This window comes from Labeo rohita, chromosome 17 (genome assembly GCF_022985175.1).
Source record: "Labeo rohita strain BAU-BD-2019 chromosome 17, IGBB_LRoh.1.0, whole genome shotgun sequence".
Taxonomy (NCBI): domain Eukaryota; kingdom Metazoa; phylum Chordata; class Actinopteri; order Cypriniformes; family Cyprinidae; genus Labeo; species Labeo rohita.
Window position 1 is genome coordinate 19,138,668 of NC_066885.1, and position 12,412 is coordinate 19,151,079.

Consider the following 12,412-nt stretch of genomic DNA (forward strand, 5'->3'; position numbering starts at 1 on the left):
TTGAGTAATAAACTTGACTAACTGAAAAAACGTATTGCATTTTAGCTAGTTTCTAAACTAACTTTTGGTTTAGTTTAGCGTAATGTATTAAAATAACTGACAATTAAGTAATAAATTCTCTTTACTGTGATTCACCGATAATCTTCCAAGCTTTTCATCGCATATAACAATGGGGACACTTTAGACTAGGAAACACTATTCACTATGAAAGGTTAGTTCACCGAAAAATTTAAATTCTTAAATTAATTACTCATTCTTACGTAGTTCCAAACCCTTAAGACCTTCCTTCACCTTCGGAACACAAATTAAGGTATTTTTTGATGAAAACTCGCATTCATTAGAGTACCACAGCCACTCGTGTGCATTCCTCTGCTTGTAAACAAAGCAAAGCTCATCCGGGTTCTACATTAGAACTCTGGCTCCTGCGTTAGCAGCACCACACGCATGCGTCGTGGTACTCTCCTGAACTCATGTTAAGACCGACACGTAAGAGAAGAAATGGTTAAGTACAGTCGCTATTTTTGTTTTCTTTGCGCTAAGAAAGTATTCTCGCTGTTTCATAACACACCGGTTGAACCACTGATTTCACATGGATTTTTTAAGGATGTCCTCACTACCTGTCTGGACTGAAAACGTGGTAGTTCCGTTGCTGTCTATACAGGGTCAAAAAGCTCTTAAAAACATCTTAATTTGTGATCAGAAGATGAACGAAGGTCTTACGGGTTTGGAACAACATGAGGGTGAGTAATTAATGACAGAATTTGCATTTGTGGATGAACTAATCCTTTAACTAGGTATGTATTAGCATGCATATAACTAGCATTTTGGCTGGTTATTAGTACTTATAAAGCATATTAATTCTTTTTTCTTCAAGACCATATTGTAGATGCCTTAACCATACCCACTACCTAAACATACCTATTACAACTACCTTATTTACTATCAGTAAGAAGTAATTAAGGTTTACTGAGGAAAAACTCAATAGTTAATAGTGAATATAATATTACCTAATCTAAAGTGTTACTATTATAATGGTAACACTTTAGTATAGGAAACAATTCTCACTATTAAAGTTACTTGTTAACATGCCTTTTATTAACATATTGGCTAAGTTAACAACTACTAACTACTTTACAAACTATTAATAAGCACCAAATAAGGAGTTTATTGAGGCAAAAGCCATAGTCACTGGACCTTAAAATAAAGTGTAACCATTATAATTTATATTGACAATTAACACACTAAATATAACAAAATGTAATGTACAGAGGTTGAATAACTCAGTGCATCTGACAGTATAAATCCCTTAAGTTTATTATGACTAATGTGACAAACTTGATTACATATATGGGCCAGTCTTTGACCTCATTAGCTCCCACCCACACACGCAGACACACAGAACTTCACCCCAACCATGTACTTGTTATCTGCACACATAATAAGTTTAAAAGGAGTTCACACATGTATGGTACCATTACAGTTATTAGAGGGAAAAAGTTGGTCGAAACAAGTGAGAGTGCATGTATTTTAAATAACTTATTCCATTATCAAATTAAACAAACAAACAATATGAACCCATCTAACGTTCATCTCCAAACACCATAATAAATTAGGATGTGTGGAAAAACATATACAAGCATGGAATAGTAGTAGAAAATTTGATGTGCTGCCATATTTTGAAATTCTTACCAACACGCGGCGATCCATACGTTTAGACACCCTTCAGAGGGTGGAAAGCTTGACCCTGGCATTAAGAAACTGTTCATGCATGCAAAACAGTTCGAAATAAGATTTTAAAAATCCGAGCAAGAACAAAAAAAATACCTCCCATTCCGTTACAACACTCTGCTGTGCCTGTTCTAACAGTCAACAGCCTGTCAAGAAACCTTTTGAGATAAAATGCATTTCAAATACACCATGTACAAGGGTCCATGATTAAATGATATATATTACGACCTAATACTAAACCAACTCACTTAAACAATATAAGAGTTGCAAATCATCTCATTTTTAAAAGAATAATATTAAAATTGGTATTAAAATTATTTAAATTTCATCTACACTGGCAATTCATTTTATCTACACAGTGCAGTTCTTATAATTCACTTTTTATGCAAATAAATAGCTTAATAACAATCCAACCAGAGATCAACTAACCCCCCCAAAAACTATTTTAAAATAACAAATCATAACTAGATAATATGCTACAGTAAGAAAAAAGTAACTGGAAAGGGATGTCGCACTAGGACCAAATCAAAGTCCTATGAATATATCAAGAAAGAGAGATGGTCAAGTGATATTAAACTCCTTCAGATCTTTCAAGACCACAATTCACTGTCCAGTGACGCTGGGATGGGTATATGGGTGTTTTATTCCCCCCCACTACAGACCAATAACCATTTGTGGAGACTATAACTGTTGGAGCACCAGACTGGTAGAGACCAGACAGGAACTCTACTTCTGTTGGCAGTGACAATCCTAGTTCCGTAGCTTGGTGACGTTTGCGCTCCTATGCGGTAGCACCTGTGAGAGTCCTGGGTTCGGCTGGGGGGTGGGAGTTGGAGGGACCGGGATGGGGGGAGGAATGTCCATTACGAAGAGGCTTCACTTGAGGCAGTTGAAGCCTTAATGCCTCTTACGCGCAGCTGCGATATTAACTGATCTGAGCTCGTGTGACCGCTGTTGGAGAAATCAGGAAACTGAAGGGTTCTGTGTTTCCATTGCTGTTGGTTCCTGTAAATTATCATGTGATGATTATTCCCAAATGACACTGATCAAACAAAACCAGATGCAGGAAAAAATACTTCAATTAGAATATGAATTTCCACCCTGACGGGAATCTAAAGCCACATTTTGGTGGGAAAGCCCATTAACTAAGAGGTACTGATGGGAAACTGACCTCTGTCTGGTTTTCTGAAAGCCCCGGGGTGGTTCCCTCTTCGGATGACACCTCCATCTTCTCTTCATCTAAACTTTTGCGTTCCTCCACGCCGTGCTCAGCTTCCCACTCCTGCAGTACCTCGTCCAAGTTGAAACGACGCCGGTAATTCACAAAGAAGTTTTTCACTTGAACCACAGACTTGTTGCCGATCACATCAGAAATGGCTTGGAAATCCCGCCCGTACTTCCTTATAGCTGAGAGAGGAAACCCAAGATTTCGCTACTTGAAACTTGCCATTTAAATTATCATTCATTATCCAGTAAGCCCCACAAATATTTGAGAAATGGGGTCAAAATTACCTTGTACTGCAAGCAGCTGCTCTTCTGTGGTCCAGCGGGTATTAAATTTCTGATTAGCCTGAGGGAAAAAACAGCACATTTATATTCTTTTGTGAATGAAATGCATAAAGATGGCCCTCTATGAAGCAAGTATGGTGGAAAGTAGGGATGTAACACTATCAAAATCTCATGGATCGATATTTATTAAGATATTTAAAAAAAAAAGAACACAAATGACTTGGGGGAATTTTTTTTTTTTTACATTTTAAAGTTAAATTCTTTTATCTAATGCACTTTTAGAGTTCAAAATTAAGAGCTCCAACCCATGTTCTTAAATAAGAAAACTAAGAAAGTCAGAGAAAAAAAAAAAAAAAAAAAAGTGAATTGAATTGACTTGTACCTGAACATTAAAGGGGACTCAACCCTCTTTTTAGTTGTAGTATACTTTCTCAGTCTAAATTACCTTCACACTGGTGTTTTAGGAAGTCAAACAAATAAAAATATAATAATAATAATAATAATAATAGCAACAATAACAATAACAGCAACTATTTAATATTATTGTTATTCATATGACAGTAATGGCCTTATATTGTAAAAGTTGCACTGTAAAACAAATAAAAAGGAATCCATATATGATTTTTTTTTTTTTGCTTTACACTACAAAATATTAATTACTACTTTCCTAATTTCTACACTTACAATAGATATTTTGAATTTGCTCTGCATTTAAACCGATAACTATCAGCGATTCATACTGCGCTTCTAAGCTTTTTTTTTTTTTTTTGACGGAAATAGCAGTAGAGCTTTTATTTTAACGGAAGGCTCCAGCTTCAGTGAAAACAGGCTTACAAAAACACGTCTCTCTACAAATGTTGTGGAATGCTGTAATAATCTGCCATTAAAATAAAGCAGAACTGGTGGCCGTTGCATTCCCAAACGGGCACTAAACTCGCAGCACATGCAATAAACGAGTTCAATGCATTCACTGTGAACAGAACCCTTCTGAGGCAAGGAAAACATCGAATCACAAGCTGATCGCCTGAACGACGTGCGCACTTCACAACACAAAGACACAACAGGCTTGATGAAGGGATTAAGCCATATTGTGCTTTCGGTCTTAGTTTAACAAATACTGTGCCAAAGCATAATGGCCCAAAACGGAACTTAAAAGACTTATGTTAGAATAATAAGTTTAAAACATCTACACTTTCCCCGGAAGACCTAACGTTGTCATGTGACCAAGATGATATCGAGACCAGGATATTGATAATACCGTTACATCCCTAGTAAAAAGTAATACAAAAGATCCGAATATTGTTACCTCAGATGGCCTAAACTCTTCCACGCCTGTGTCCAACTTTTCTCTGAGGGCACTGTTGTGCTGTTTAATGCTCTGAATCTGTAAAAAGACGTTAGGGTTATTTGCATCACTTCAAACTTACAATTTTAAATCACGTGTAAATAAAACACACTGAGATGAAAGAGATGTTGCTGGGAAGTAATACAACGCTAACCTGTCGTTTAATGGCAATGAGCTCCATATCCAGCTGTCTCAGAACACTAACTGCGGCCGGGCCGCTGCTTGACATTGCCGCCACATCATCAGAGTTTAAATGCATTCCTTTAGGAGGTTTCTTCTTCGCCCTGTGTAGGTTCCTCCCAACAAGTCCCTGTGGTTCCTTCTTAACATGCATTGACTTCTCTGCAACATTCGCTGGCTGCAGAAAATCCATGAAAATATAGAGATAGATTATAGATTTACATATGTACAGTCAGTGAGCATTCCACATAAACAAAACAACATTTTAAGAAATACATATTTAGTGTCATACCTTCTGCACAACTGCAGGTTTTGAATCTTGTTTCTCAGGTCCAGATGCTCCCTTAAAAAAAAATATATATATATTTTTATGAAGATAGATGCCCTTTATGTAAAGCGTAGCAGCACTGACATAATATATTAATATATTCAAATAAAATAAAATAAATGAAAAGACAAATGCAATAAATTAAATTACATTAAAATGCATTTTATTTGTCCTTGTTGCATGTTACGTGAACTTACTATAGTAATAATAAATTACACACAATTAGACGCAACAAACCCTAAACCAAGTCTTTATCTTAACCCTTACCACATGATATTAACCCTAACTACATTATAAGTCCATGTAGTTAATAAGTATTATTCACTACTCAAATGTGTAATTACACTGTAACAAGGGCATTGTAAAAATAAAGCATAACCTTAAGTGTTAATAGAATTTTAGTTATTATATAGTTTTATGTTAATGCAAAATGTAAAAAAAATGGGCATAATAATGTACAGAAAAATATTCATTTATATTACCTCTTTCTTCTCATCCTTATTTGGCTCAAATTCAGCATCCGCTGGAGAGTTGCAACTATTTTCTTCGCCTTCTTCATCACTACATGAAAAAAAAAGGTATAAAAGTTTCAAATATGATATTTCCTTTTCAGCAACGACCACATACTCTAAAAATAGACGTGACAGCACAACTCATCTTTGATCAAGACTTTCAAAAACAAAGAATACACAAAAGGAGACAGCAAACATCCTATTAATATTTTCATGCCATGGCTGACCTCTCCTCTCTGTCTCTCTTTTGTTTGCGCGCATGGCGGTCCATCACACTCGTTTTGCTGCGCGTTTTCTTCCATGAATAATAGAATCTAACCAGGCTTGCAATTGACTTGTCTGGAAGCTGGAATTTAAAAAAACAAAACAAAAAAAAACTTGTTTGTGATCAAACACAGTGATGGAAACATCAGACATACCATAATGATACATCATTATTCAGGATCAAAGCTGACACAGATTCAGTTGTAATTTAATCAAAGTGTTGAAATTTAGGACCTGACAGAACCCATTTGGTCTTCATATGCACCAGTGATTGTCTATTAATGAGCTGGATTTCTGAGGCTCCTTATGATTAGTTGTCACTTCAATACGTGAAGATGCTGCTTCTCAAGTGCAAGTTTTATTTTAATGGTAAGTGTGGTTGCAGCCATCTCACTCACTCACCATCTGCTGGATGCGGTGAAACGTCTTTCCATGAAAGCTGAAACCCTGTTCAAACAGAACCTTGTCTTCAACTGTCCACTCATCTGGAAAAGGGGTGAAGTTGGGGAGATCTGCCAATGATTTTTCAATGTTGTGTTTGTGCCAAAATAGCATGCCCAATGCCTGTTAAATACAGAAAGCCACATCATGAGACCTGAATGGAAAAAATGTAAACTATTTGAAATGTTAGACTTGTGGCAACTAACAGTTGAGGTCAAATACTCCTTGCAGAATCTGCAAAATGTTCATTATTTTATCAAAAAAGGAGGGATCATACAAAACACATTTACAAAAAGATGTTTACAAACAGTCCACACAAGAAAATAATAGTTTTATTTCATAATTTATAAAAATGACCCCATTCAAAAGTTTACATACACTTGATTCTTAAAGGAGTCGTCCACTTAAAGAACCAAAATTTACAGATAATGTACTCACTCCCTTGTCATCCAAGATGTTCATGTCTTTCTTTCTTCAGTCGTAAAGAAATTATGTTTTTTCAGGGAAACATTTCAGGATTTTCCATATAATGTACTGGTATGGTGCCACGATTTTGAACTTCCAAAATGCAGTTTAAATGCACCTTTTAAACGATCCCAAATGCGGTTGTAAACGATCCCAACGAGGTAGAAGGGTCTTATCTAGCAAAACGATTGGTTATTTTAATTTAAAAAATAATATTTAAATACATTTTAATCTCAAACTCTCGTCTTGCCTTGCTCTCCCTGAACTCTGTGTATTCTGGCTCAAGACAGCTAGGGTATGTCAAAAAACTCAATTTTTTCAATTAAATTTTTCAACATAACCTAACTGTAATGAACCGGAAAAAAAGAGAGTTCAGGCAGAGCAAGACAAGACAAGCGTTTGACATTATATAAATTGTATTATTTTTATGAAAATAACTGATTGTTTCGTTAGATAAGACCCTTCTTTCTTGGCTGGGATCATTTACAGCTGCATTTGGGATTGTTTGAAGCCGCATTTAAACTGCATTTTGGAAGTGCAAACTTGGGGCACCATAGAAGTCCACTATATGGAAAAACTAAACACTAAAATGTTTTCTTCAAAAAACATTTTTTTGGGGGTGAGTACATTATCTGTCAATTTTTGTTCTGGAAGTGGACTTCTCCTTTAATACTTTGTTGTTACCTGAATGATCCACAGCTGTGTTTTTTTTTTTTTGTTGTTGTTGTTTTTTTTGTTTAGTAATAGTTGTTCATGAGTCCCTTATTTGTCCTGAACAGGTAAACTGCCTACTACTGTTCTTCAGAAAAATCTTTCAGGTCCCACAAATTCTTTGGTTTTTCAATATTTTTGTGTATTTTAACCCTTTCCAACAATGACTGTATTATTTTTAGATCCATCTTTTCACAATAATGACAACTGAAGGACTCATATGCAACTATTACAAAGTGTTCAAACGCTGATAAATTATATATCATTTTAAAGCTTAGAAGCCCAAGAATCATCCTATGAAAACCATTTTGAAATCAGACATTGTGTTACCATGGAAATTGTACTGTAAATTCTTTTGGCGATCTCCTCCCCTTTAGCGGCGGTGTCAAGTGTCATATTACAAAATTATTTATGGTCTTTTAGAATTAAAACTTTTTATAATCTTGACAAAAAAAGCATATCATTGGATAGGTATGAGTCTCAGGATTTCGTATTTGGTGGTATTTTGTGATAGAAGTAAAACTGACAGAGAAATTTAGACATTTGTGACAGAAAAATGCATTTAAAAAAAATTCTACAGCGTTTGGATGGCACCCAGTGGCTGTTTGTGGTAAATCGCCCTAAACAAACTTTCACAGGAACCTCAATTTTTTTCATATCAACTTCAAATTTGGAACATTACTTATTTAAACAAAAGGCTTTAATTTGATATCAAATTTAGGGTAAAATCTTTTATGTAAAATATGTATTTTATATAAAATAAAATAGAAATTGTACAGTGCATTAACTTTTTAGTAAATTTAAACTTCTATAACTTATCAATAGTTTATTTATTTATTTTATTTTTTTTTTAAACTCCACTTCTGCATTTTGTATGATCCCTCTTATTTTGGTAAAATTAACATTTTGCAGATTCTGCAATGTATATGTAAACATTTGACCTCAACTGTATGTTTGACACTGTCAAACTGTAACTACAAGAAACATTCAACTAAAGCAGTAAAGAATATACTACCATATCTTATAAGTTACAATTGGATACATCGAAAGAGTTAAAAATAAAAACACTGATCACTGATTGTGCCTACAGAGCTTCCTTTAAAAAATTACTTTCAAGTTTATTATTTTTAGAAATCAAACATAAATCTTTTTACCTGCTCCATATTGTATCCATGTTTTTCTTTGGCTATTGCAATGTACTCATCCACTGCAACAAAAAAGGGAAAAAAAACATTAATCAGAATATAACTTAAAATTCAATCACGTCTAAAACCAAAATCACTTGAAAGATACACATTTATTTCACATATAAATTTCTTTATAAACTTAATGACAAATATCTAATTCAATAAAATTATTTCCTCCTATATTACAGCCTTCTCAATGCTATTGCAATGTGAAGCTTTTAAATCCTGTTCTACAAGAGGCACATGACTGTTTGGAATAACATACTATCAAACCACCAATATTCTATGCAAATAGTAGAACTGATACATATCTAACATGTACAGTAATAGGAAGCCAGTGGTCCAATATGAACACAATCTGTTTGATTATCCGTTGGCGGCATCTGTACAAGCCTCTTGTCTTCCGTTGGTTGGACAAACAGTCCAGCGCTAGACTCAACATTTGTCTAATGATGCCATTTTGCGCTATTCTGCATGCTCAAGTGCATCAAGATTTTGTGAGTATCACACAATAGCTTTAAATATAAGGGCCAGAATACCACCGGGTGACATGGTAAAATTAGAAAGAGTGCCAATATTTACATAAAAATACCATTAACTGTTTTTATATTTATAGGGCCAATTAACATCTTCATAAATGACTCACATTTGGCCTCTGGTATACTTGGATTTGGAAACCACACCAGCATTCCCAGATTATCTCTCTCTTGGCTTGCCTTTGCTACCTCTGTTGAAAAAAGAGAGAGAGAGACATCAATGGATTAAACAAGAACACATTCATCTATTTTGATTTCAAACAAAATCATTGTCATTACTAATAGCAATTTGTATTTACTCAAAAACCTTTTAATAAATCTAAGAATCTAAATCTTTTGACATCTGTGTGCCTAGACCACAAAACCAGATGCAAGCACAGATATATTTGTAGAAGTAGCCAACAATGCATTGTATGGGTCAAAATTATTGATTTTTCTTTTATGCCAAAAATCATTAGGTTATTAAGTAAGAATGATGTTTCATTAAGACATTTTGTAAATTTCCAACTGTAAATATATCAAAACTTAATTTTTGATTAGTAATATGCATAGTTAAGAACTTAATTTGGACAACTTTAAAGGCGATTTTCTTAGTATTTTGAATTTATTTATTTATTATTTATTTATTTATTATTATTTGTATCTCGGCCAAATATTGTCCTAACAAACCATACATCGATGGAAAGCTTATTTATTCAGCTTTCAGATGATGTATAATTTTCAATTTCAAAAAATGTATCCTTATGTCTGGTTTTGTGGTCTATGGTCACATTTAGGTAATAATACATATCAAATGTTTAAAGTTTAATAAAAATAAACTAAATCAAATCAGAATTACGTGAAGATATTTCTTTAAAAAATACCTCGTGTGCTGTTCTCTTAACAAATAAACAGTCAATGATTGACACATCAGGTGCTCATTATCATCACCTCAAGTTTTAAACAATAGTCAACCACTTAAAGTTTTTTATTTCATATTCTGTTTTTGTTTTAACATCTTTTTCGTGAGTACAAAAGACCACTTTCTATGTAGGCTGCTAGCGAGGGAAAAAATAAAAATATTAATCTTGCTGAACATGAAGTGCACTAAACGGACGAACTATTCCGGACAGTGTTCGAGGCTATTACACCATCCACCCTGTGTTGTCAATGAACCTTCCAACACTCAAAAATCACAAACCAGGATCATAATCAGGAACAACTGCTTGATACTGCGGTCCAACTCGCATCCCGCCTGCACCTTGTGAGTGACAAAAGAACAAATAAGACGAACTGATTACATTCGTGAGAAGTGTATGAACTTGTGAAGAGCGACCGAGGCTACCACCATGACTTACCATGCTCGTCATCACTTGAGGAACCCGAACTTCCTTCCTCCCATGAATTGTTGCTGTTCCCATTTGAAGTAAAACTTTTGGTCGGATTATTGACAGAGTTTCTGCCCCTTCTTTTACCCGATATCTCAGCGGTGCCCTTCTCTAACATCGCAGGCATCTTGACAGCGAAACGCAAAGGAGCTTGAAGGAACTTGGGCTCGCTGGCTGCTCGCTACAGCTAAGCTAACTCAGCTCAACTGCTCCGATCTGAAACAAATAACACCGTCCTGCACTGATGCAAACTCCCCCAACTGGCAATACAGAGTTAGGAACACTTCAAAAGGTGCATCGAATGCATAATATTTCCCCCAGTCGCGTTAATAATAAAGTTTAGCTTTGGAGGCAGATAAAAGCACATACGGCTGCAGTGCTAGCAGTGCGGCTGCTCTAGCTTTAGCTCTCTCTCTCGCTCTCTCTCTCTCGCTCTCTCTGATTGACCTGCTTTAGCTAACGTCAGTTCCTCTTCAAGGCAGAAATTCTAACTTCTTCTGCATTCAGTTAACAAGCTAATTATTTCCCCAGACCAAGCGTCGATACAGTCTTTATCTAAAAAACCTCCATGTGCATGAAAAGCAACTCTAGACATCCATAAGCCGTTGCATCAGCCGGCACTTCGTACTTATGGACTAGTTTAGTGAAAACCATCAATGCATCAGCTAGCATGATCTCCAAATACAGCGAATAGTGAAAGATCCCCTTCATATTTGATTTTCTTGATGCTGTTTTGCTTCACTCCATTACCCACCACACCGTTTCATAAAACCCAAAACTCAAAGTGGGAGAGTTATCATCTACAGAATTAAACTAGAACATGTGTGGCTTGCACCTAAATGTGAGCCTGGACCATAAAACCAGTCATAAGTAGCACGGGTATATTTGTAGCAATAGCCAAAAACACATTGTATAGGTGAATATGATCGATTTTCCTTTTATGCCAAAAATCATTAGGATGTTAAGTAAAGATCATGTTCCAAGAAGATATTTTGTAAATTTCCTACTGTAAATATATCAAAACTTAATTTTTGATTAATAATATGCATTGCTAAGAACTTTATTTGGACAACTTTAAAGGTGATTTTCCCAACATTTTGATGTTTTTGCACCCTCAGATTCCAGATTTTCAAATAGTTGTGTCGGCCAAATAATATCCTATCCTAACAAACTATACATCATGGAAAGCTTATTTATTCAGCTTTCAGATTATGCATAAATTGATATTGTTTATAAGTCATGGTTAGGACAGAGTCATGTAATAAAACAAAAATAGAATTTTAAATTCTAGTTCAATACATGGTTATGAGACAGATTGGTTTAGGTTGTTACCAGCGTTGGGGGTAACGCATTACAAGTAACGTGAGTTACGTAATCAGATGACTTTTAATAAAGTAAAAGTACAGTAACGCATTACTTTTAAATTTACAAGAAAATATCCAAGTTACTTTTTCAACTTTTTCAGTAACGCCAGTTACCTTTTATCCCGTTTATTGATTGTAAGCTCACCTGTCCCCATGTTGAGAGAAATCTGGAGTAAGATGTTACTTTAGTTCTAGAATAAATGTGAATGTGCATTAATTCTTACTCACAAAAACAGATTCAGTATTTCTCAAAATAAATATAAACAGTGAAATGGGACTCGGAATATGAAGCAAACCTGCAATAATTAAGTATGTTAAATAATAGAAATATCCTGTGTATCCAGTGTCTTTGCTGCTGACCTTCGATGATCTAATTCAACCATAAGCAAACATTACTCAGGATAAACTAACATTTGTTCTTTTTTTATTGCTGAAGAGTGCTGAACTTTCTTCTTTCACGTTCTGCTGTGCAGGC

The 12,412-nt window shown here is 34.9% G+C and overlaps 1 protein-coding gene across 1 annotated transcript; it reads right to left on the reverse strand.

Annotated features, from left to right (window-relative positions):
• Positions 1–1,290: 1,290 nt before the first annotated feature.
• On the reverse strand, positions 1,291–11,311 carry rcor1 (REST corepressor 1). Its single transcript, XM_051134000.1, has 13 exons — positions 10,544–11,311; positions 10,387–10,446; positions 9,317–9,397; positions 8,638–8,690; positions 6,269–6,430; positions 5,830–5,948; positions 5,573–5,651; positions 5,055–5,105; positions 4,737–4,940; positions 4,544–4,621; positions 3,241–3,298; positions 2,900–3,135; positions 1,291–2,733 (listed from the first exon to the last, which is right to left on the reverse strand). Exons 1-13 carry the CDS (start codon positions 10,698–10,700, stop codon positions 2,692–2,694), a joined length of 1,380 nt encoding a protein of 459 aa, XP_050989957.1. The 5' UTR covers positions 10,701–11,311; the 3' UTR covers positions 1,291–2,691.
• Between the last annotated feature and the right edge of the window lie 1,101 nt (positions 11,312–12,412).